The following is a 27526-nucleotide window of genomic DNA, read 5'->3' as shown; positions in this document are numbered from 1 at the left end:
ACCAAAACCAGGGAAGGATATCACTAAGAACAAAAACTACAGATCAATATCCCTCATGAACATAGATGCAAAATTTATCAACAAAATCCTAGCCAACAGAATCCAGCACCACATCAAAAGAATAATACATCACGACCTAGTGGGTTTCATAAAAGGGATGCAAGGATGGTTCAACATTAGAAAAACAATCAATTTAATCCATCACATAAATTTAAAAAAGAAAAAGAACCACATGATCATATATTGATTGATGCAGAAAAGGCATTTGACAAACCCAACATCCATACCTGATAAAAACACTCAACAAAGAAGGAATTGAAGGGAAATTCCTCAACATAACCAAGAGCATATATACAAAGCCAACAGCCTGCATCACTCTCAATGGAGAGAAACTGAAAACCTTCCCTCTGTGAATGGGAACCAGATAAGGATGCCCTTGTCACCACTCCTTTTCAATATTGTTTTGGAAGTATTAACCAGAGCTATACGGCAAGTTAGGGAAATTAAAGGCATCCAAATTGGCAAAGAGGATATAAAACTCTCTCTACTTGCAGACGATATGATCCTATACATCGAAAACACCAAAGACTCACTAAAAAAGCTACTAGACATCATTGGAAGATTCAGGAAAGTGGCAGGATATAAAAGATCAACATACAAAAATCAGTTGGATTCCTCTATAGTAACAGTGAAAGCACTGAAAAGGACATTAGGAAAGCAATAAAATTTACAATAGCCACCCAAAGGATGAAATATTTAGGACTAAACATCATCAGAGAAACAAGGGACCTATACAAAGAGAATTACAAAACACTACTACAAGAAACCAAAAGAGACTTACAAAAGTGTAAGAACATACCATGTTCCTGGAGAGGAAGACTCAACATCATGAAAATGTCACTACATAAAGCAATTTACACATATAATGCAATCTCAATACAGATTCCAGTGTCATTCTTCAGAGATGGAAAAGATAATTACAAACTTCATATGGAAAGGAAGGAGACCTAGGATAAGCAAAGCGCTATTCAAGAAGAAGAACAAGGTTGGAAGCCTCTCACTCCCCAATTTCAAATCTACTACATGATCACAACAGCCTGGTATTGGTACAATGAAAGATAACTTGATCAATGGAACAGAATCGAGAAACCAGAAATTAACCCATCCATATACAGCCAACCGATTTTTTACAAAGTGCCTAGGTATGTTACCTGGGGAGGAGATAGTCTGTTAAACAGCTGGTGCTGGCAGAACTGGAAAGCGATATGCAAAAGACTGAAACAAGACCTTATCCTACAAAAACCAACTCAGCATGGATTAAAGACCTAAATGTGAATCCCAAAATTATGAAAGTCATCAATGAAAAATAGGGACAAATGTGAGGGCTCGAATACAGGGAATACACAGACTACCAAACATTTTGAAAAGTACACAGACAAAAGCAGACAAAATAGATGAGTGGGACATACTAAAAATTAAAAACTTATGTTCATCAAAAGACTTCACCAAAAGAGTAAACAGGGAACCCACAGAATGGGAAAAAATCTTTTGCAATGACACATTAGATAAGGGACTCATTTCTAAAATATATAGGAAACTACAACATCTGTACAGGAAAAAAAACAAATAACCCAATTGAAAAATGGACACAGGACATGATCAGACACTTAACCAAGGAAGAGATCTGGGCAGCCAACAAACATATGAAGAAATGTTCAGGATCACTAGCCATTGTTCTTATTGTTAGGTGCCATCGAGTCAGTACCTGACTCACAGCAACCATTAGAGAGATGCAAATCAAAACAACAATGAGATATCATTTCACACCAGCAATAACAAAAAAGATAAAAAAAGTAGAGGACAATAGGTGCTGGCGAGGATGTGGCAAGACTGGGATGCTCCTGCATTGCTGGTGGGAGTGCAAAATAGTCCAACCACTCTGGAAAGCAATATGGCGCTTTCTCAGTAAGTTGGAAATAGAAATACCTTATGATCCAGCAATTCCTCTACTTGGTATTTACCCACAAGAAATATGAGCCATAACACGAGTGTATATATGCACAGCAATGTTCATAGCAGCACTATTTGCAATAGCAAAAAGACGGAGACAGCCTAAGGGCCTAGCAGTTGTAGAATGGATAAACAAACTGTGGTACATACACACAATGGAATACTGTGCTACCTTGAAGAACAACAAGGAAGCTGTAAGCCACAGCATAACATGGATGAACCTTGAGGACATTATGCTGAGTGAAATTAGTCAGTTACAAAAGGAGAAATACTGCATAGGTCCATTATTGTAAAAGAGTAAGAAAAAGAACCCACACTAAAAGGGGAAAAATTATATATATATATATTTGCTGATCACCAGGATGTATGGGATGAGAGGAAAGGAGGGGAGAGGGGAAGATAGAGCACAGGGTAGGGAATAGACACAGGATAGACTGGGTGCAGGGGGAGGGGCAATACACAAGAAGGGGTAGGGGGATGGAAGAACAAGGCTGATGGGAGAATAGTTAGGCAGGTTCACATGGGTTATGTGGGACAAAGGTAAATGATGATGTATGCACAACCTTGGAACAACAGGGCTCCAGGATACTGGGATTGAAGCATGGTTTGAATGGGTAAAAGAGGGGAATAATGTTAAGATGCTTGGCTGACTTTTAAATCTTCATTTCCCTTGCCTACCATTGTAAAATAGACACTTGAGGGGGGAAGAAAGGAATAGCCAGAAACATCACTACAGAAAGCTTGTAAGCCCATCTTCAGCCATAACTGCTTGGAATACCTTAAAGGGAGCTAGAAGTGGCCCAGTGAAAGAGGTTTCTTGTGGAGTCTTTATATTGCACAAGATCATAGGTGGAATCCAGAACCAACTGAGGTAGGAAATTTTCACTGTAAAGGACAAGTAGACCAGCCTGGAACGGCTAGAAGAACAGAAGATACTTCATGAAAGAAAGACCAGCAGGAAAAATCCAGAACAATAATGGCAGTCTGACTGATTACTACAAGAACAAGTAAGCTGTTCGCCCGGGAGCTATCAAGGCAAGTGGTCGGGACCTCTTAGAACAAACCCCCTTCCAAGACTAAGACTCAAGGGGAATACATGAGTAGGCATGTGGTCTGGCTGGTGACCACGTTGATCACCGATAAGGGGCAAAGGGGGAAAAAAGTTAATGAAATTGTGAGCTAAGCCCGACAACATTCAGTAGACCCCTGTGAACACTGGTGGAGACCTGGATGGCCAGCAGTATGACAAGATTTGGGGACTCCTGGGCTCAGAGGAAGTGAGTTGGCCACAGAGGACTAGAGCAGAGAGCGAAGCGTCCAGCTGGTATGAAATGAGGGGAGATGCACAAGAACACCCACACTTGCAGATAGTACCCACTTGACCTGGCTTCAATGACTGGATGATCAGAACTGGACTAGAAGAAGAAAGAAGAGGGGAAAATAAAAAGAGTAACTTACTACAATTTGATGAACTTTATCTACACTTAGGGATGTTGTAGCTCAAAAAAGGGAACAAATCTTTACAGCAAGGATTACTCCCACCTCCTCAGTACACAGGGTTGACAGGGATGGGCAACTTAGACATTAGCTACCCAAAATGGGGGGCCTATAAAGGCAAGAATTGACTGGCTTACAGGCTTTCAAGAGGGAGCCTAGTTCCAGATGGGGGCAGGAGGGTGGGGAAAGGGGAGGTCGAATCACCACTGAAAGATTTCCAATCTGTTGGGACCAGACTGGCAAAAGGAAATGGGGATAAGACTCTTGTGGTACAATGATGAATAATCGCTATCAGGACTGACTGTGAGGGTAGGAAATATAGAGGTAGATGTTTTTTTGACAAAAGGAGGGGAGTGATTAACTTTGCAGCCCAGGAGCGGAGGTTCCTAGGACCATCAAGTGAGAAGAATTGAGAGTGGGACCCTACCCAGAGAGGCAGTGATGCCACAGATGAAGACAGAGACAGATGGAGTGGCTGGGGACACTGGACTTAGGGAGGGAGAAGGTCTGTATGCTGGTGTCTGGGGGACGGGCCTGTGTGGTGTTTGTTGTTGTTGTTAGGTGCCATCGAGTTGGTACCAACCCATAGCAATCTTATGCACAACAGAATGAAACACTGCCCAATCATAGTGTACCCTTTGGTTATTTGATGATGCACGGAGGGGATTGTAATCATTGCAATGAAATACGATAGGATGAGTGAAAAGCTGATGTTCTCCCATATAAACCTTACAATAAAAACTGGAGAAAAACAAAAACAAACAAACAAACAAAAAAAAAACACAATGAAATTTACAAGAGCCAGAACTAAACTATTTGGGTGTATATAGCTCTGTAATTAGCATCTTTAGCCAAAACTCCACAGAGTAACTGTTAGCTCAATGGTGTAGACGATTTGCTCTTTTGTTGATTTTATGTGGGGCTGCCAAACTTCCCTGGGCATGCCCTGAATCCTTAAAAAAAAAGGAAAACTCTTTAGACAAAAAAATGGAGATGGAGACTGTTTGGGATGTCTCTTTGATCCCCTTCTGTAATTGATAGTATATGTGTGAGATGCCTCCTTAATTAAACAGTGTGGCAAGTGTAGAGAAATGGAGTCTATAACGATGAATCAGCAGTCTCCAAATCATAGTGCAATCATAAATCTGGAAGCTGGAAAAGCCTTAATTCCTTTCCCCAAATTCCCTAACAATGAATGCTTCCCCACCTCTACATGTTTCCTCCTTAGACGGTTCCCTGATCAGATCCCCTATGGGTCTGAAAGGGAATCAGCAGCATTATGGGTAAAGTATACATATGTGGCCTATTCTGGAAACTTAACTATCATTTAAGGCATTGTTTCTTGTGAAAAGATTACCTGAGCATCTAACATTAGTGTTATTAAAGGGCTTTTGAGATATTTATTAAGTAAGCAGGAGAATTCTTGAATCCTTAGGACTGCAATAGAGATTATACTAGTTGAAAGATAGGCACATTTGTTGTCAAACAAGTACATCATAAAGTTTACAGACCTCAAAATTTTCACTTGTGCCCTGAAAGAAAGCCTTATGTCTTGTAGTAACAGAGCTGATATTGCTGAAGACCAAACCCAGAGTCTTATAAATGCAACTGAATTATAAAGTCAACTGAATTCTCAACCTCATACGGTGTCTGATGTTAAACTGAGGGCAGAAATGGGATCCTGAAATTTGGGATGGGAACATACAGGCAGATTATCAGGAAGCTAGAGACACTGAGCCTCTTAATTCTGTCCAGTCACTCTTCAATGGCACCACCCCTCCCACCTGGATCGATGACTGCATTTTTGCCTGCTGATTCATTATCAGTGAAACCATTTACCACCTGCCCACACTCAATGAGATTAACTCAACTGTGCCTGCTGAAATGATGCTTGAGGCATTCTCTGGGGGCATCCATCCACTAAGAAAAATGGCTTGCAAGGTCTTGCTAAATATTCCCGGGAATACATCCATCAATTATTGCTTCTAGACCTATAACTAGACTTTAGTACCAGTGAGCCCCAAAAGGTGAAGTACAAATTGTGACCCAGGAAGAAGTATGCTACACTCCAAAATAACTGCTTGATTTTTCAAATACATACAAACAGAAACCTTGAGTATATTTATAGGAATGGCTATTAAGAATGTGGGATAATGGTGCAAGGAACATGAGGTTGGATCTGTCTGAGTTTATTGATGTGGGCCACTAAGATCAGATAATTCATTCAATGTTTGAGCTTGAGACATTAGGAGAGGCTCTGATTGTTTATTTGTCTGGTTCACTGAAGCATGGATTGCACAGTGGCCTACAATATATCAAGTTGAAGTTCCAGACCTGCATTGGTATTCTGTAGAGAAGAAATCCAAAAGCTTCAGGAAATTGGCATGTTAGAGTGGATTTATCAGAATAGACCCATAAACCCACACATGGAGTGCCCAGAAGACACACCTTTTACCTACAACAATAAGGAACCAATTTTGAAGAGAGCCCCAATCTTTTTCAAATCTGCTGTGATTGCTTTTTCATGTAAAAGAGATCTGACATTAGAAACTGCCCTATTTAAATTAAGACACCTAACTACAATGGGGTCAATTGAACCCTGTGATAGAAAGGACCAAGTGACCCCACTTAATTGACAAAGACAAGATGGGCATAGTTGTCATAATGGAGAGTAGAATCAAAATAGTAATCAGAATAATCAGACTCATGTGGACTTATGCACTTGCTTACATAGGCAGGGAATTCCTAGGCGTGAAATATTTACTTGATCTGTACAAGAGTTAGAATTCTAGGTCAAGTGAATGGCAGTATAACATGAATCACCAGAATAGAAAGTCAAGATCTCTCAATCAATTTCCAGACTTGAGCCAGTTTACAGATCAACAGCAATATGAATGAAGGGATGTCCAGGTCTCCTTGAGGAAGGATCTAACTACCCTGCTAGCTATTAATCTTTCTCCCAGGGGATCTATGGCCTTTTACAAGAGTTGACAATTCATTGTGGAAAAGGAAATAATCAGACTTTTCAGGGATTACTGGACACTGGCTTTGTATTGACACTAATTCCAGGACATCTAAAGCATCACTGTGGACCATGAGACATAGTTGGGGGCATATTAAGGTAAATTTATTAATGGAGTCTTAGAACTGCTATGCAGGGTTGCTAAGAGTTGGAACTGACTCAACAGCCATTAACAACAACAAAGCTAAGATCCACCTCAATATGGGTCCAGTAGGTACCTGGGCTCATCTTGTAGTGATTTCCCCAGTTCCATGATGTATAATCAGAATAGACATACTTAGCAACTGGCAGAACACATATTGGATTCCTGGAATGTAGATTATGGGCTGATTGGAAAAGCCAAATGGAAGTCAATAGAATTACCTCTACCTAGGAAAATAGTAAACCAAAAGGAATACCATATTATTAGAGAAACTGCAGCAGTTAGTGCTACATTCAAGGACCTGAAGAATACAGAGGGTTATTCCCACCACTTTCCTATCTATTTGCCTATATAACCTGCACACAAAAAAAGATGGATCTTGGAGGACAGTCAATTATCAAAACTTAACCATGTGGTATCTACAATTGCATTTGTTCCAGATGTTGTTTCATTGTTTGAGAAATTTAATATATCTCCTGGTACTTGGTACGCAGCTACTGCTCTGGCTAATGCCTTTTTCTCAATTCCAGTTTTCTAAGAATCATGAGAAACAGTTTATCTTCAGATGGCAAGGACAATATTACACCTTCATTGTTCTACCTCAGAAGTATATCAACTCTACAGCACTATCATAATTTAATCTGCAGGAACCTCGATCAATTTTCCCTGCCACAAGACATCATACTGGTCCATAAACGTTGATGACATTATGCTTATTAGACCTAGTGATGAAGAAATATCAATGACTCTAGAATTATTAGTAGTTGATGCTGTTGTTATGTGCTGTGGAGTCAGTTCCGACTCATAGCGACCCTGTACAGGGTTTCCAAGGCTGTAAATCTTTACAGGAGCAGAAAGCCTCATGTTTCTCCCACGGAACAGCCGGTAGTTTCGAACTGCTGACCATGAGATTAGTAGCCTGATTCATAACCACTATACTAACAGGGCTCCTTAGAATATTAGTTAGAGGGTAGAAAATTAAGCCTACAAAAACTCTGCCACCATCCACCTCAGCCAAATTTCAAGGGATTATAGCATATTGAGATATTCTAGTAAAGTGAAGGATAAGTTATTGCATTTGGTCCCTCTTACAATTAAAAAGGAGGCACAACACCTGATGGGCCTCCTTGACTTTCAGAGACAATATACCCCTCATTTGGTTATGCTACTCTTGTCTATTTATCAAGTGACTTGAAAATTTACTAATTTTGAGTGAGGCCAGAACAAGAAAAGGCTCTGCAACTGGCTCAGGTTGCTGTTCAAATGGTTCTGCTGCTTGGAAACCATGATCTAGCTGATCCCATGGTGCTTGAAATGTCAGTGGCAGATACTGATACAGTTTGGAGTCTTCAGAAGTCCGGTATAAGTGAATCATGGTGCAGAGCTTTAGGATCTGTAGGCAAAGTCAGGTAAACTCTAGAGATAACTACTCTCCTTTTGATAAACAGCTTTTGTACTGTTATAGGGTCTCAGTAGAGACAGAATGCCTAACCATGGGTCACCAAGTTACCATGTAACCTAAGTTGTTGTTATGTGCCGTGGAGTCGGTTCCAACTCACAGCAACCTAGTACAGGGTTTCCAAGTCTGTAAATCTTTACGGGAGCAGAAAGCCCCATCTTTCTCCCATCAAATAGCTGGTAGTTTCGAACCACTGACCCTGAGTTTAGCAGCCCAATTCGTAACCACTACTCTACCAGAGCTCCTTACTGATTATGAAATAAATCATAGAGTTATAAAGTTGAACGAATACAGCAATGCTCCATCATTACATGAAAGTGGTATATATGAGACTGGGCTTGGGCAGGACCTGAAGGCACAAGTAAATTATCAGAGGAAATGGCCCAAATTCTCATGGTTTCCACTTCTGTCATACTGCCTCCTTCTTTCAGTCTATGTCTATGGCTTTACAGGGAGTTTCTTATGATCTGTTTACTAAAGAAGAGAAAATTCATGTTTGGTTTGCAGAGGCTCTGCACAATATGCAGGCATCACTAGAAAGTGGACAGCAGTTGCACTATAGCTCCTTTCTGTCCCTTCCCTGAAAGACAGTGGTGAAGGGAAAGCCTCCCAATGGACAGAAATTACAGCAGTACACCTGTCTGTTCATTTTGCTTGGAAAGAAAATTGGCCTTATGTGTGACTGTATACTGATTCATGAACAGTGGTCAATGGTTTGGCTAGATAACGAAGGAACTGGAAGGAACACGACTGGAAAATTGGTGACAAAAGGTATGGGGAAGAGCTATATGGACAGACCTCTTTAAAGGGCCAAAACATGAAGATACTTTCGTCTTATGTGATTGCACACAAAAGGATTACCTTGGCAGAGGAGGACTTTAACAATCAAGTGACCAGGATGACAGGTTCTGTGGAAAGTAACCGTCTTCTTTTCAAGTTATTCCTGTCATTGCTCAATGGATTTATGAACAAAGTGGCCATGGTTTGGGGAACAGAGGTTATGTATGGGCTTAGCAACATGGGCATCCAACCACCAAGACTAACTTGGCTGTAGACCCTGTTAAGTGCTCAATATTCCAGAAGCAGAAACTAACACTGAGTCTGAGATATGGGACCATTCCCTGAGTAATCAGCCAGCAAACTGATGGCAGGTTGATTACATCAGATTCCTTCCATCATGGAAAGGGCAGCATTTTGTTCTTACTGGAATAGACACTTATTCTGGATATGGACTTGCCTTTCCTTCACACAACGCTTCTGCCAAAACTACCATCCATGGATTTACAGAATGCTTTCTCCACCATCATAGTATCCCAAATGGCATTGCTTCAGATTAAACGATCCACTTCACAGCAAATCAAGTGTGGGAATGGGACCATGCTCATGGAAATCACTGGTCCTGTCATGTTTCTTACTGTACTGAAGCAGCTGGTTTGACTGAATGATGGAAAGGTTTTTAAAGGCACAATTATGGTGCCAGTTAGGAGGCAATTCTGTTCAAGGTTGAATACTGTTCTCTGGGAGGTTGTGTATGTTTCAAACCAGCATCCAAGATATGGTGCTGTTTCTTCAGTTGTCAGGATTTACTATTGAACCAAGGAACCAAGGGGTGGAAAAGGGAGTGGAACAACTCACTAATACCCCCAGTTACCCATTTGCAAAATTTTTGCTTCCTGTCCCTTTGAGCCTATGCTCTTCAGGTCTGGATGCTTTCATTTCAAAACGAAGAATACTCCCACCTGCCAACACAGCATTGAACTGGAAGTTAACAGTGACCCTTGGTCATTTTGCACACCTCATGCCACTTGATCAATAGACAAAGAAGGAAGTTACTGTATAGGGTGGTGTGACTGATCCTCATTACTGAGATAGAGATAAAGAAAATATGTGTGGAATCCAGGAGATTCCTTTGGACATCTTTTAGTACTAATATGTCATGTGATCAAAGTCAATGGCAAACTACAGCAACCCAACATGATTACTGATGGCTCAGCCCCTTCAGGAAGGAAGATTTGTGTCACCCCCATCAGAGAGAGAACTACAACCTGCTGAAGGGATACAAAATGGATAGTGGAAGAAGGTCGTTCTAAATACCAGCTACTACCATGTGAACAGTTATAGACATGAAGACTAATACTTATGAATATATATATTGTTGTTGTTGTTAAGTGCCATGGAGTCGGTTCTGACTCATAGCAACCCTGCACAGGGTTTCCGAGGCTGTAAATCTTTTCGGGAGCAGAATGCCTCACCTTTCTCCTGCAAAACTGCTGGTAGTTTCGAACTGCTGACCTTGTGGTTCACAGCCCAATTCGTAACCACTACGCTTATATATCTAAAAAAAAAAAAAAAATTCGATTTTTGCTTTGATCATTTTTGAAATATAAGATGTAAATGGGACCAGTGCATATTTGGTTGTGCGTGTTTTAGTTGTTATCATGTTAGGTGCAAGTGTTACTATATAATTGTCATTATTTAGAGACTATGTATATGGTTTAAGGAGATATATACAGTATCAATTTAAGAAGGGGTAGACTGTAATAGCTAAGGTTTTGTGTCAATTTGACTGGGTGCTGGGTTCTCAGTATTTGGCAGTTCAGATGTAGTTCACCCTATAAATAGATCTAATACAATGCAATTAACTTGATGATGAGTTCTTCTTTAAGCAGCCAATCAATTGAAAGGATGTTTCCTCAGTGGTGTGCTTGTTTCCAATATATTAGATACTCAGGTAATGCTTGTTTGCTTTCTGGGTCTGGACCATGCATCCGGTTCATCCTCTGACCCTCAGTTCTTTACACTTGAAGCAGTAGCCTACACTATTATCTGCCAATCCTGGGAGTCATCAACAGCCTGCCAGACTGCCTGCTTGCAAAACCGTGTGAGGCATTTCATAGATCTAAACTTCTCTTTATATATACATATACTGAGTCCTGGTGTGGCACTGTAGGATAAGCATTGGACTGATAACCTCAAGATTGAGTGCTCAAACCCACCAACCACTCCTATACAGAGTCACTAGGTGTCAGAACTAACGCCATGGCACACAACAATGACAACATATATACATATATAAGTTTCACTGGCTTTGCTTCTGTAAAGGACTCAGACTAAAACAATGGTCCATGTGCACATGTGTGTGTCTGTGTGTATGTATAGTCTGTGCTTAGAATTATATTTTTAGAACATCTGCCCTCCATTCTTGAAATCATCTTGAAAGGCTCAACGGGCTGGTATTTCAATGGCTTTTTGTCCTTATCATTTTAATGTCAGCTATCTTAAGGAGCTCTGGTAGCACAGTGGTTACGAACGGGCTTCGAGCCGCAAGGTCAGCAGTTCAAAATTACCAGCTGTTCCGCGGGAGAAAGATGAGGCTTTCTGCTTTCGTAAAGATTTACAACCTTGAAAACCCTGTACAGGGTTGCTATGAGTTGGAACCGACTGCACAGCACATAACAACAACAACAACAATCTTGTGCCTTACCTTAAGAATTAGGGATAAGTGTCTCCCAATTTCCATAAGTGAACTTTTGGGCTAAGGAGACAGAAAGAAGAGGAAGTAGGAGGCAAGAGAGAAGAGAAAGTAGAAGAAAGAAAAGATGGCAAAAAGGAAGTGACAAAAGATAAGGAATAAAGAAGGAAAGAGAAGGGGAGAGAGTAAAAGAAAGAAGCAAGCAAGTGGAGAAAGGAAGGAGGAGTAAGAAGGGGAGATACGAGAAGGAAAGGATGAAGACAAGAAGAAATATAAGGTGAGGGGGAAAGAGAAAAGAAGGAAGGAGAGAGAAATGTGAAAGAAGCCTGAGAAAGAAGAGAAGGGGAGAGGCCGGAAGGAGATTTAGAGAGGGAAAGTGAGAGAATGGGAGGGAGAGAGAGACTATCTGATCCTTGTGCTGAATAATAGTCATTTGGGCAGTTCCAGCTTTATCAAAACAAAATCTCTCAAGTAAAGCAAATCTCCACTGCAAATAAATGGCAAATGATCAACAGGCTAAATAAGTTCCTTTTGAATGTGGGAGTCTGGGAGCTGAAGGTTGGATTTATTTCTCTCCTGGAGGCAATTTTCACACATAGAGCTTAAATCATTGCTTACTGAAGCTGTTTATTTAATTATTTAGCATTGTGACTGCGGGCCAGATGTTATAAAAGCAAATCTGACAATCCAGTCCACACACATAAAAACATGTTTATGGATTCTGGTCTCTATTGTAGTACAGCTCCTTCAAACCCTCAGTTCCTCTGTCGGTGGATGGTCCAAGGCACCCACCAGCCCTGATTCTCTAGGCATTTAGATGAGGCTCTCGTGGGGGCATGAGTTGGCTTCCTTCCCATCAGAAAAGACTCGAGGCACACAAGCACCTGTTTCTCCTGGCTTGTTTATGAAGAAAGCTCTAGATATTTTCGTCACAGTAATGTTTCAGGGCATTTGGGCAACTGGCTTCTTAAAATGTCCATCTGCATACTTTTCTCTTAGCCCTGAAGTCAAACAAATGGCATTTTATGTCTGGAAGTATAACAATGCCATTCAGAAATATGCCCTTCTTTCCCTTCCACTGTGTGGGTGCATAATGCCACCTGCTTACTGCTGCTTACACGCTACAGAGGGGCACTGATCATACCACTCAACACATTACCACAGCAATGACGCCCATGCTTATCATCATAATCATTATTATGACTAACCAAGTCCTTGTTTAAATTTCAGGAAAATGCAGCTTAAAACCTAGGAGGTGCTTTCCACAGCTGTTAGGAACAGGTACACTGTATTAAAAGGAACCCCACAAACTCATAGTCAGTGGAGATTCTCTGCAGTTTGCAACTGAGTTAGCTTCAAAGTCAGCACACATGACAAATATACAGCATGGATTCAAACTACCTTTGAACATCCTTTTTACAACACATAGAATATGGTGTGCATGCTGTTGTATATACTTTTGTGTATCTGTCTCTATCAACCCAACACAGCCAGTGTTTCCTCTAACACAGGAGCAGAGAATTTTCTTTGGTTGAGCACCAGATGAAGCAGCTGGCTTATGCCTAGGGGTCATGTTATATAAAAACAGCTTTCTCCCTTAAAGCAACCTGAGTTAGATTTCCATACGTGAAATGTATATAAAAGATGGGATTCTATGCTTTAGCAGAATCATAGAACACATGTTACATTCTCTTTCTCAACTCAGGAAAATGTGTTAGCCGACATTCTTTTCTCTAGTTCACTTGGTATTTGATTTCATTTCGATTCACTCTTTACCGTTTTTTGTGAGTGGCCACTAGAGAGCAGGCACAGTGCTAAGCTCGTTCTTTTCTTACCTGTGACCAGCTGAGTTAGCACTTTAGTCTGGTCATTGAGAATGTTCACCGTAACATTTCTGGCAGATTTGAAGTACAGGGCATTACCCTAAAATGGAAAAAAGAAAAAAGAGAGAAACACATGACAACTGTAGTAGGTTTCTAAAATAAAAAGGAGCAACAGTAGTCCCAACCCTCCAAGAGACTGTTCTGGTCTCAACCAAGTTCCAACTGATGTATTTTTACTTAGACTTTCCAAATGTTTCATGATCTCCACATGAATGATAGCTAATATTCATTCTAAATCAAATTCTAAATCTAAAATAGATTTCCCCTAAAAAGACAGTTACATACTCATACACATACACAAAATACACAGATTTCCCTAAAACACACTACACATAGAGGTACAAAGATTATTATAGCTGATTCAGGACAAATAGCACAGAAAGACCATAAGAACTAACTCAAAACAGATATTATTAGCTATCCTGTAACATAGACTAGTTAAGTATAACTGACATCAACACTGACACCTGTGGGGTCTATCACAAGTAGGAGAGTGGATGGAGAGGCAGTCACAGAGGTGTTTTTCTATACATACTGACATTCTAGAGTCAGTATCTCTCTGAACCAGGGTTAACTGCTAAACTGGATAACCAGTAACCATGACCTGCTCAGCCTTAAGCAAGCAGTTATCCTTGGGTAACAGCTCACACCCTATTATCCAGAGAAACAGAGACTTCTGATCCATGAACACAACTACTGATTCAGTGTAATCCCTCGCAGTGACTACAAATGAAAGAAAATTAGGAAAACAATGTCATTTATGATAGCCACCCAAAATATGAAATGTTGCTATTGTGAAGTGCCATCAACTCTGTTCCAACTCATACAGACTCTGTATAAGGTTTCCAAGGAGTGGTTTGTGGGTTTAAACTTCTGACATTGCAGTTCAGTGCTTATCCTATAGTGCCACACCAAGACGCTAACCAGAGAAGCAAAAGACCTATATAAAGAAAACTACAAAACACTCCTGGTCATGGTTGTGTGGCCCTAAGTTGGTTCTGATTTATAGAGATGCTGTATATGTTTTCTGAATCTATAAATCTTTAAAGGAGTGAAAATCTCATCTTTCTCCCTTGATACAATTGGTAGATTCAAACTGATGACCTTTCAGTTAGCAGCCTAGCTCATAATCCACTACACTACCAGGGTTCCTTACAGAACCAAATGAAACCAACAAAACTGGAAGACTATACCATGTTCACATGGATAGGATGATTTCCTCTTGTGCAAATGTTACTACTACAAAGGGCAAACTATAGCTATTATGCAATCCCAATCCAGATTCTAACATGATTGTTTATAGAGATGGGAAAACTAATCACTAATTTTATACAGAAAGGAAAAAGACTTCAGATAAACCAAGTATTACTAAAAAGGAAGAACAAAGTAGGAGGCCTCTTACTTCCCAATCTCAATACCACAGTGATTAAAACAGCCTGGTATTGGTACTATGAAAAACACATAAATCAATGAAACAGAATTGAAGACCCAGAAATAAATCCATCCACATACAATCAGCTGATCTTTGACAAAGTGCCAAAACAAATTAAATGAGGAAGGATACTCTCTCTAACAGATGGTGTTACCAAAACTGTGAAACTATTTGCAGAAAAATGAATCAACCCATATCGCACACCATATACAAAAATGAAATCTACTTGGATTAAAGACTTAAATATAGAACCTAAAAACATAACTATAAAGATAATCAATGAAAAAAATAGGGACAAGTTTAGGGGCTCTGACACTAAGCATAAATACAATATCAAACATAATTGAAAACACACAAAGAGCAGAAGATAAAATGGATGACTGTAACCCCCTAAAAACTAGACACTTAACGTGTGTCAAAAGATTTCACAAACTGAGGAAAAAGAGAACCCATAGACTGAGAAAAAACTTTGTCAATGACATTTTAGACAAAGGACTAATGTCTAAATTGTATGGAAAACTTCAAGACCTCAACAAGTAAAAGAATAATCAGATTTGAAAATGGGCAGAGGACATGAACAGACATGCAGCCAACCAACATGAAGAAATGCTCATCATCATTAGGTATTAGACAGATACATATCAAAACAACAATAAGATAATATCTCACCACAGCATTAATAGCAAAGTTCGGAAAAAAAGAAACAACAAATGCTGACGATGGTATGGAGATACTGGGACCCTCCTACACTGCTGTATTGTAAAATGGTGCATCCACTATGGAAAATGCTTCCTCAAAAAACCAGAAATAGAAATACTGTATGACCCAGCAATCCCTCTATTTGGTATATATCTTCAAGAAATAAGAGATGATACATAATTAGATATATGTGCACCCATGTTCATCGCAGCACTATTCATAATAGCAACAAGATGGAGACAGCCTAATTGCCCATCAATGGAAGCAAGAATAAACAAACTTTGGTAAATAAACACATTGGAATAATACTCAATGTTGAAGAAAAAAGATGATAACTTAATAAGATGGAAGGACCTTTAGAACATGACGCTGAGTGAAATTAGTCAATCACATAAGGATAAATAATATATTAGATAACTTTTGTAAAAACTCATGATAAGGTTTTCACACTTTGAGGGAAAGAAGAGTAATTCACTGGCTAAAGGGTTGTTGTTGTTATTAAGTGCTTTTGAGTCATTTCCAACTCATAATGACCCTTTATTGGGTTTCTGAAGAGCAGGTAATGAATCTGAACTGCTGACCCTGTGGTTCAAACTAGCCATACATGTTAACTTGGGTGATGGAGGTGGCAATAAAAAAATAAAAAAAAGAAGAAGAAGAAAAATAATATTAAAATTAAAACTCCATAGTGATATAAAACGAAATCTTCATGTTTAAATTTAATTTTATATCACTGTCAAGTCAGTTCCAACCCATAGCAACCCTGTATAGGGTTTCCAAGGAGCAACTGGTGAGCTTGAACCACCAACGCTGCAGTTCAAACGGCTTTGCAGTCTGGAGCATTAACTCACAGAACCACACCTTATCTAAGAATAAGGAAATAAGTATCAATCCAAAATATTTTCTTCTCTATTGCTGTCACTATGAGTAGGAACCAACTTGACAACACTTAACAGCAGCAATCTATTCAAAACTGTAAAACAATTTAGGTAATGTGAGGATTCAGAACTTGGAAACTGGTCAGGATTTTATATATTCCTAGAAGTTAATGTACCAATATGTCTATTTAGCAACCTGGCACTGCAGCGGGAGAAGCAAACTGGAATTAGGAACTGGATGAATCCCATTCTCACTGACAAGTGTGGGATCTTGAGGAAATTTCTGAGTCATTCTGTGTTCTATTATTTGCCTCCTACTCCTTCTCCATCATCAGTAGCATCACGAACCACATCACTAATGTAATTGAGCACTCACTGTGTAACACATGCATGTTTAAAGCTCTGGGCCAGACTTCATAGTTTCCAGTCCCAATTCTACCACATGTAGGTGTGAGACTTTGAGCAAGTTACTTAATTGCTCCAAGTCCCAGTTTCTCAATATGTATGACGATGCAAATATTAATTGTCATTAAAATATGTGGACTATCATTAAAATTATTAAACTGCATATGTAATTATTGTAATACACATATTATAGTGTTGGGTACATAGTAAATCTTCAGTAATTGTTAAGATAAGGGGAGGGGAGAGGAAAGAGAAAGAAGGAAAAAAGGAAGAGGGAGAAGGGAATGAGAAAGCACAAAAGGGTGAGGGGATAGAGGAAAAAAGAAAAAGAAGAAAGGGAAATGTGAAGAAAACTGAGGAAGAACACCTTCCTTTGCATTACTTAATCCTCACAGTGGAGTGACCCAATGATTTCTTAGGTTTTGATCCTTCTATTTCCATGTTCCAAATGGTCTCACCATTGTCTTTCAAATCGCAGTGTCTCCAGTTGCTATCTGTCTATCCTTAATGGTATTTGAATAATTCAATTGCACTAAAAATCTCATAACAGCTTTGCTGGAGATTTACAGCAAGAGATATAATAAAACCACTAATTTCTTTTTATTACTATGTCAAAATATTACAGTTTAGCATTAATTGTTCTAATATGCTAACATACTGGGAAACAGAATCTTTGCTATGTCATAGTTTAAACAAGGAGTCTCATTTTAGTTAAGACCAATTGCTATAATCTTCCCATATACCTGATGAAAGAAAACTATTCAGTAAAAAAAAACACAAAACAGTTGAATCGATGCAGTTTTGACTTTGCTCTTTGACTCTGCCTATGAGTCTAGAAGGGCTGTTTGTGGTTCAATCTTAGAATTCCTGCCCTTTATGAAGGAGACTGCATAAGTCCTGGTGTTGTACTATAGGATAAGCACTGGACTGCTAACCACAAGGTTGGAGGTTCAAGTCCACCAGTCGCTCCTTGGAAACACTTTACAGGTTTGTTATGCGTTGGAACCAACTGGACGGCATTTAACAACAATGCAAGAGACTGGGACTCAATTCCCCAGACAATTCACTTCATGCAGAAGAGTCACTACTCCATCTATCAGCAGAGGCTTATGCATTGCTATGATGCTAAAGAGGTTTCAACAGGCTACCAGGCTAAGTCTACAGCCATACTACCCTGAATGTGCCCGATCTCTTCATATCTCAGAAGCTAAGCAGGTTGGGCCTGGTTAGTACTTGGATGGGAGAACACCAGGGAATACCAGGTGCTGTAGGCTTAGGAGTCCTAATGTGGCACTGTGGGTTAATGTGCCAGAATGCAAAGTCATTTGAACTGCAAGCAGTTCAAAATCACCAGCTGCTCCTTGGAAACCCTTGACAGGGTCACTATGGGCTGGAACTGACTCGATGGCACTTAACAACTTCAGGCTAAGATGTATTAGAAGAAAGGCCTGCTGATCTACTTTGGAAAACCAGCCAATAAAAAATCAGTGGGTCACGAAAGTTAGATCCTCAACCAATTATGAGGATGGTGAAGGACCAGGGAATGTTTCCTTCTGTTGTGTATGGTATCTCCATGATTTGGAACCTACTCAAGGGTTGTTGTTGTTGTTATGTGCTGATAGCGACCCTGAAAAGGGTTTCCGAGGCTGTAAATCTTTACGGGAGCAGAAAGCCTCATCTTTCTCCCACGGAGCAGCTGGTAGTTTCGAACTGCTGACCTTGTGGTTCGCAGCCCGATTCGTAACCACTATGCTACCAGAGCTCCTTCTACTCAAGGGTAGTGTAGTGGATTATGTGTTGGCTTGCTAACCACAAGCTCATCAAGTCAAATCTAACAGCCATTCCTCAGGAGAAAGATGAGGCTTTCTGCTCCTGTCAAGATTTAGAGCCTCTGAAATACTATACAGAGCCATCGTGAGTTGGAACCTACTCATGGCCTGCAGCAGCAATGACAACAGCAAGGGTAGCTAAAAAAGTAATAATAATAACTAAAACAAAGCAGGAAAAGACCAGCCAGATAAGCTGTCCGTGGGCTTTTCTGGTAGTAGAACATGTATGTGCTTGTTGTTCATAAGTGCTGTGGAGTCAGTCAACTCAGAGCAACCCTATATAGGGTTTCTGAGGAGCAGCTAATAGGTTTAAACCACCAACCTTGTGGTTCAAACAGACCTTGCAGTACAGTGCATTATCCTATGGCACCACACCAGAGCAAGTATGAGAGACACTAATATGTCTGATATGAAGCTCAATTCTGCCCTTTCTGTCTCTTCTTTTTCCCCTCCTCTCCCTCCCACTCACACTGCAGCTTTAGGTCCTGAGGAAGTTAATTTCAGACACAGAAGCTACTGATCTAGTGACTTTCACTAACCAACTTCAAGGCCATAGTGCAGGAAGTAACTACAGAGAGACACAGTTATGTTGAGGAGATAGTCTGGCAGACTCATGCTCAGAGCTTTGGACCAGGTCTGACCAAACAGTTCTTCTGTTCCTATGGACTAAGGGTGGGAGATGCTTCAGGAAAGCAATGCTCCACTGCTCTCACACTGGGAGGGAAGGTATGGTTTATATCAATACCCCTTCAGATAGCTAAAGTACTCGGCATTTAAAGCTGAAATTCTCAGCAATTAATTCTGCTTTAAAACATATGAGTATATCAGTTTTTCTTGAAAACAACAAGCAAACCTCTCTTCATGACTAGGGACCACTGAAACGAACATGAACACCACTAGGTCCTTAAAGGGCTAACGTAGACATGTGGTTATTTGGACATTAAATGGTTCTACCATGTTGACATTTCATTAATGAATGTTATCTGCTTCTCAGAAATTTGTTACTTATGTTTATATCAAAACAGTACATATGAAAGTCAAATACTACCTGGATTAAAACTAAAAGCTGCAGTCCATTCCCCTCGTCATTGCAAAACCTTTCAACTTGCTTGCATGATCCATGTTGTCTTCAAATCCATACTGACATATAGGGATCCAATCTCTAGGCTATAAACTTGGTTGCACAGTGGGTTAGGTGCTCAGACGCTAACTGATAGGTTGGTTGTTCAAACCCACCAACCACTCTGTGGGAGAAAGATGTAACAATCTATGTCTACCAAGATTACAGTCTTGGAGATCCTACTAGGTATTTCTGCTGTGTCCAATAGGGTCACTAAGAGTCACTAAGAGTCAGAATTGACTGGATAGGAATAAGGAAAAATCTCCTAAAGATTGTGTTGTTGTGAACTGCTGTCTAGCTGGTTCTGACCCTGTATGGGGTTTCTAAGGAGCAGCTGGTGGGTGTGAACTGGCAAACTTGTGGTTCACAGTCTACAGCTTATCCTATAGTACCACACCAGTAGTTCATATACTCAGGTATTTTCCATGTAGAACCAGTAGGTGTGTTAGCAGTCAAGTGCTTAGCTTGCACATCAGGATTCTTCTACATGTTCTATATACCCCAAATATGTTTACTGAATATGATATCATTTAATGGACCAACATTAGACATCATCCATTGAATTTCTTCTACTGAAGAGAGAAATTGAGATTTCTTACACACAAATACACACATATTGACACTGTTCCATATACTCCACAACTTTGAATAATTAATATTCTGAATCTAAATTTATATGATATTGTGTATGTTATTCACAGTTGAGTCAAGTGCATAGTATACTTCAACTATATTTCATTTTATCCCTCTTCCACAGATTTTATTTCTTCCTGGATTCAGGAAATGCTGGATTTAAAGAAAAAAGTTACTTTTCTCCTTTTCTTTCCTATTGTTAATCCCCTCCACTCAGACTTAATTCTACTTTCTGAGAAATACACTCAACTTTAATTTCCAGTTCTTTTGTTGATAAAATCGTACTTTTAATTTCCAGCAACTTCTTTTTCTACAATCATACTTTTAATTTCCAGGAACTTTTTCTTACTCCCTGGATCTTCATTTTTATACTATCCCTTTCTTTTGATGGCTATATAATCCTCTCTTAAATCTTTGAAAATACTATTGTTGTTGTTGTTATGTGCTGTGGAGTCGGTTCTGACTCATAGCAACCCTGTACAGGGTTTCTGAGGCTGGAAATCTTTACGGGAGTAGAAAGCCTCATCTTTCTCCTGCAGAACAGCTGGTAGTTTCTAACTGACGACCTTAAGGTTTGCAGCCAGATTCGTAACCGCTATGCTACCAGAGAGCATTTAAAAAGTTTTCTGTTGCCTGCATGTTCTTTCTCCCTTCTGCATCTTTTGTGTGTGTGTGTGTGTGTGTGTGTGTGTGTGTGTGTGTTTGTTCTGGCCTTTGCCACTCAGACTGGAGACTTTCCTAAAGTTTCTGGTGCTCTCTGGCTGTTTCTTTATATTTGAGGAGGATAGAAAGCAGTTGACTGGAAGCTCTGTACTTATGGAAGGCAAAGCCTTGCCTTAGTATACAGGGGTGAGAGTTTGGCTGACACAAGGGAAAACCTCCAAAAGTCAGTATCCATGGGCTACCCAGTACCGGGGCCAATTACATTGAAAAGGAATTCTTCAAAAGCCTGCTAGGAAGTTGGTGGGTATGACTGCAGAGGTAAAGTTTCTCGGTGTCAGAGGGAAAAGGGACTGGGCATTCCACTGCTCAGTCAGCAGATTCTTCAATTATAACTTCTGCTTTCAGGGCTTCATTCCTGACTTCATCAACTATATCTGATGTTCCAGACAGTATCATTCTTGTGATCCAAACTTTCCAGAAAACAAACCTATCTTCTTCTAATGAGGCATGGGCAGTTCAATAATAGAATTCTTGCTTTCCATGTGGGAGTTCTAGGTTTGATTCTGGCCCAGGATACCCATTCACAGCCACTGTCCATCTGTCAACGGAGGCTGTGTGTTGTGATGCTGCCAATCAGGTTTTAGAGGAGTATCCAGACTAAGAAAAGCTATGAAGAGAGGCCTCACAGTCTACTTTCAAAATCCATCCAATGACTATGCTAGGTACCACAATGGTTCAATTTGCAGTCATACAAGGGGATGGGGCTCAGGCCAGGACTGTAGTTTTATCCTCTTGTGCATGGGTTTGCCATGAGTTTGGGGTTGACTCAATGGCAATTAATGCGAGCATCTAGGCCAGGTCACCTGGGTCACTTGGGGATGGGATCTGGGGAGAAAGGCAGTCTTTATGAAGGTTTTCAAATTAGTCTTTATGAAAGTTTTCACCTCTGTGTAGCACACCCACTAGGTAAGCAAGACCTGGCATTCAGACCTTCAGGGATTCTATACCATGGGTCAGATCATCTCATTCCTGTTTTTGCTTCTCCCACTGCAGGTCTGCAGTTCTAGCTTTCACAGCTTTGGCAGGTCAGCTATCATTCATCTATTCATTTTCCATACTCAAAAATTTGTGGTACCATATTTTGTGGGTGGCACAAATGGCCAAGCACTTGCCAACTAGACAAAAAGTTGATGATTCAAATATACCCAGGGTGCCTTGGAAGACAGACCTGGCAAATTGCCATGCTTTCTCTATATTGATTCTCTGTTTCTTAAGTTACATGTGCTTACTCCTTTTTTTCTCCATTAACTGTCCTTTATGGTGGGGTTTCTCAAAAGTAGCAGAGACCGATGATGACCTTTCACTGCTCTGCACTGGTCTACTTCTAGAGTCACATCATATGGAGTACTTGGGTGACACAAATGGTTAAGCACTCATCAACTAGTCAAAAAGTAGGAGGTTCAAACCTACTCAGAAGTGCCTTGGAAGATAAACCTGGCAATTTGCTTCCAAAAGGTCACACGCTTGGTAACGCTATGTTGTTGTTAAGTGCCATCAAGTTGATTATGACCCACAGCAACCCTGTGTAGGGTTTTTGAGGAATGGCTGGTGGGTTTGAACAGCCTTCCTTGTGGTTCAAATTGATTTTATTGTCTAGCACATTATCTTGCAGCATCACACCAGAATTCCTATGGAGCAGCTTTATTCTGTCCGCATGAGGTAGCCATGACTCATACAGGACTCACTGCATTCCCAATACCTTTTTTTTTGAATAAAGCAGATTAAAATTTTAAGCATAAATCAAGAATAGGTAGTCTCTGCTCCAGGACCTAAGAGCTTCTTCTATTCATCAACTGAATCCCTGGAATATGCTAGATACTCTCCTGTGGTTGTTGCAGTTCATTGCCATCAAGCCAATTTGGACTCATGGGGACCCTATATGAGAAGAGTAGAAGAGGTCCTTTGGGTTTTCAAGGCTATTACTTCTAGGAAGCATACCACTCATCCTGTCTCCCAGAGTGCCTCTGAGTGGGTTTGAACCAATGATATTTTGGCTAGTAATCAAGCAGCATTTAACCATTTGTACCACCCAGGGACTCCTTAGATACTTTCCTAAGCCCTGCAGAATGGGAAAGATAGGACCTTTTTCTTTGAGAAGCAGCTTGCCAAGGTGAAGAGACAACGTAAAATAACTGTAGCAATGCTGTGGTATCACTTCAGCAGAGATGTATTCTTTCTTGGTATGAAAGGCACAGATTTCATATTTCCATTATATGGGAAACCATATCATCTGTTTTGAAAAGACTTGGCTCCCAGAAGTTGCTCCTCTTGATAAATCCTACACCATAGTATATTTTCCTTGCCCCCTGAGGAGCTAGCAATCTGATGAGGGAATTTAGACAGAGAAAGCTATAAGACAACCCACACAACAAGTTCCGCATTCAGAAAAGGCTTTCAACTGAGTCTCAGTGTGACTTTAGTTCAGAGGAGGAAGGGATCCCTGTGGCTTGAATCCTAAGGGACATTTGCTGGGGGCTGAGAAGCTCTCTTCAGCCTTCTCATTCAAAGCAAAAGAGGCAGGGTGATTCATATGAAAATTGTGTTCATCTGCTGTTAATTTAGATAACAAGGAACCCTGCTCTTTTAGAGTAAAGGTTTAGAGTATAAGCCCTGAATCAGGCAGATTTGGTCTCCAATTAAGACTCCATTTTTTTTTACTATGTAGCCTTGGGTAAGTCATTTATATATTTCTAGCATCAGTTTCAGCATGAAATGAAAAGCTATATAATATTGATGCTATGAGAATTAAGAAAGAAAATACATGTAAAGTGCCTAACACAATGACTACAAACAATAACAACCAAAACATCATAAATAGTAAACAAAGAAACAAACAAAATCTGTGTAAGAGGAGACTCCTTGGAGACATAGCTAATTCTGGTGTTACTGTTGTTGTGAAAACATTTAAGTCTATTCCAACTCATAGTAACCCTGTATAGGGTTTCCAAAGAGCAGCTGGTGAGTGGGTTTGAATTTCCAACTGTATCATTCAAAGTCCAGTGTTCACAAAATAGCACCACACCAGTAGTCCACTTGTAGAACTAAGGTAAGAAATATACAAGCTGAGCTGGTTAGCAGTACAACACCTGGCCCACAATGCCACCAGGGCTCATGCCCAAAATATCCCCCCCCCCCCCCAATTCAAAATAACCAAACAAAAACCATAATGATGGGGCATGTCCAAGAGAAACAGGACAGCTAGCTGTCAGTGGCCGAAGCTTAAACTATTAGAGCAATAAAACAAAACAATAATGCATTATAACCCACAGTTCAAAATACATATCCATGAGTCTCCAGTGATATATGAAGGGGTTTCTAAAAGTTTGTGAATAAATCAAATTAAAGGAAAATGGAATTTTCCACAAATTTTTGAAACCCACTTATAAATAAACTATTGACAAACAAATAAATGAGGGAGAACAAACAAATGTCCTGTGAAGAAAGATGCCCAATAATTGATGTAGAGTCTCTGTCCTCAAAGAGGTGGAGCACAACTTCCTATTTGTTAAGTGTGGGTTGTTTTTTTAGGTGTTGTCCAGTTGGTTCCAAATCCTAGTAATCCTGTATTGGGTTTAAAAGGAGCAGCTGGTGGGTTTGAACTGCCAACCTTGCAGTTAGCAGTTTAGTGCTTATCCTACATTATCACATATTAAATTATTTAATATGTCTCTTCTAGCCTCAGTCTTTGTAACTCTCACTAAATGACTCTTTTCCTGACTCTCACCAAATGACTCTTTTCCTGCGAGTAAGAGAAGATAGTGGTAAGTGGTAAGATGACATGACTTAGCTGTAGGTATAAAGAGATAAAACTTGCAATTGTAAACACTAGAAACTCTACCATGAACAAAAAAGGAACCATTTCAGAAGAAGGAGGGGGGAATCTCATTATCATCAAAGTAGAAGAGCCAGGAGTGGAGTGCATCCTTTGGACCCCAAGATCCCTGCACAATGAACCCCCTGGACTCAGGTACAGAAAGCTGTAACACTGGAGAAATGGCAGAGGAGCAGAACCAAGAGCTAGAGCACAAGACAGACTCAAGAGCTTAGTCCATGGGGCAAGTCATGCTGAATGACTTTGGTCAGGAGGCTTGCTTGCAGAGTGGGTTGCCTCCAGGCACTTAATTAGGGGTGCTTTGGTGCTAGAGTTGAGTACTTTCGGACTGAGACTTATTATGGTGGAGTGATGTGCCCTGTAGCATGGATAAGCAGACCTAAGAGAGCTTTGTAACACTGCCCAGGCAGAGAGAGACCTACCTTTGGGCATGACTGAGGAGAAGCTGTCCTGACTGGAGGGACTGTACCCTAAGCATTTTTGGATCCCACATTGTAACCTCTTAACTTCCCTAATAAGCCCCACAACTGTGAGTACACTGTCTTTGAGTTCAGTCTGTCAATTGTATTGACTTATCAAGCCCAGGTGAGAAGTAAAGAGTACTATGAGAGAAACTGTTGGTGTCATTAATGTTTTTGCAGTGAGCTACACATGGTGACTTCCTTCTAGAGAACAGTATGAAAAAGTGAATAAAGGAATGACTTTATGGTGAGATACCTAACAAACAATCCCTTATCCATGTGACCAAGACTGGCATAATCACTGACAAGTCAAGTTGATAATATGTGCCCTTAATATGACGTAATGAAAATCCACTTTACTTCTGTGTTCTTCCTCCCCAAATCCCATAGCCCAAGTATAATTGTAAGAAAAAAATGCCAGAAAAATATCAATTGAGGGTCATTTTATCAAATACCTACAAAATTGTCAAGGCCATCAAAAACAAAGGAAATTTAAGAAACTATCACAATCAAGGGCAGCCTAAGGAGATATGACAACTACATGGAATGTGGAGTCCTGGATAGGACATTAGGTGAAAACTTAGGAAATTTGAAGAAACCATGGACTTCAGTTGGTAATAATGTATATAATGTTGATTCATTAATTTTGACAAATATACCAGACTAATAATAGGGGAAGCAGGGTATGGACATATGGGAATTCTCTGTATTTATAACTTTTCTGTAAATCTAAAACTATTCTAAAAAAAGAAAGTTTTTCAAAAACAGTATAAAAATTCTTAATTCTAATTTATTTTCAGCCAGCAGGGTTGTATCATCTGTATATTGCAGGTTGTTAATGAATCTTCCTCCAGTTCTGATGGCACATTCTTCCTCATACAATCCAGTTTCTTGTATTGTATACTTAGCAAGCAGATTGAATAAGTATAGTGAAAGACTACAACACTAGTACACATATTTTATTTTAAATCATTCATTATCCCCTCTTCTTCTATTCTAACAACTGCCTCTTGGTCTTTGTACAGGTGCCTCATGAACACAGTTAAGTGTTCTGGAATACCTTTCTTCACAATATTCTCCATAATTTGCCATTACCCACACAGTCAAAAGCCTTTGCACTGTGAATAAAGCACAAGTAAACATCTTTTTTGTATTCTCTGCTTTCAGGCAAGATCCATCTTCTGTTGATGCTTCCTGCATCATTTAATATTTTTCTGATTGTTGTTGTTGTTCTTGTTAGGTGCTGTCAAGTCATTTTCAACTCATAGTTACCCTGTATAGGGTTTCTGAGTAGCAACTGGTGTATTTGAACTGTTAACCCCATGTTTCTAACTGATCTTGCATTTCAGTGCATTATCCCACAGTGCCAAATCTGTCAATATTGCAAGTCAAGACTTGAATTGTTTCTTCGATCCTTTCACCTTAAGAGATGCTGAGTGTTTTCTTTCCTTTAGGTTTATTTTGTACATTTCATTTTAATACTTTATTATGTCTTCTCCAGCTATTCTTTGAAGTTTTCTGTTCAGCTCTTTTACTTCCTCATTTATTCCATTCACTTTAGCTTCTCTATGATTAAGAGCAAATTTCTGAATCTCTACTGACATCCATTTTGCTCTTTTCTCTCTTTCTTGTCTTTTTAATGGCCTTCTTCTTTCTTCCCATACTATGGTCTTCAGTCACCAATAACTAATGCAGCAAGCCTGTTCTTCAGATGATCTCGAAATTCAGGTAGGATATGTTCAAGGTCATATTTTGGCTCTCCTTGACTTGTGTTAATTTTCTTCAGCTTCAGTTTGAACTTGCATATGAGCAATTGATTATATGTTCCACAATCTGCCCCTGGTCTTACTTAGGCATATGATATGGAGCTTTTCCACCATCTCTTCCCAAGGATGTAGTCAATTTGATTTTTGTGTATTTCATTTGATGATGTCCATGTGTATAGTTGTCTTTATGAATAGGTCATTGGTCTTGAAAATTTTGATCATTCAAGCTCCGCATTTTCTATCACCAAAGTCACATTTTCCAT

General features: G+C 39.8%; 1 protein-coding gene across 1 annotated transcript in view; it reads right to left on the bottom strand.

Annotated features, from left to right (window-relative positions):
- Positions 1-27526, bottom strand: part of SGCD (sarcoglycan, delta (35kDa dystrophin-associated glycoprotein)) — a 720725-nt gene that overhangs the window by 279981 nt on the left and 413218 nt on the right. Inside the window, exon 3 of the mRNA XM_006863921.1 lies at positions 13438-13525. Coding sequence (XP_006863983.1) covers positions 13438-13525 — 88 coding nt within the window. The remainder of the gene's footprint in view (positions 1-13437; positions 13526-27526) is intronic.

Source organism: Chrysochloris asiatica, unplaced genomic scaffold (assembly GCF_000296735.1).
Source record: "Chrysochloris asiatica unplaced genomic scaffold, ChrAsi1.0 scaffold00057, whole genome shotgun sequence".
In the NCBI taxonomy this organism is placed as follows: domain Eukaryota; kingdom Metazoa; phylum Chordata; class Mammalia; order Afrosoricida; family Chrysochloridae; genus Chrysochloris; species Chrysochloris asiatica.
Note: the sequence above shows the minus strand (reverse complement) of the source record. Positions and strands in the feature narration are given on the sequence as shown.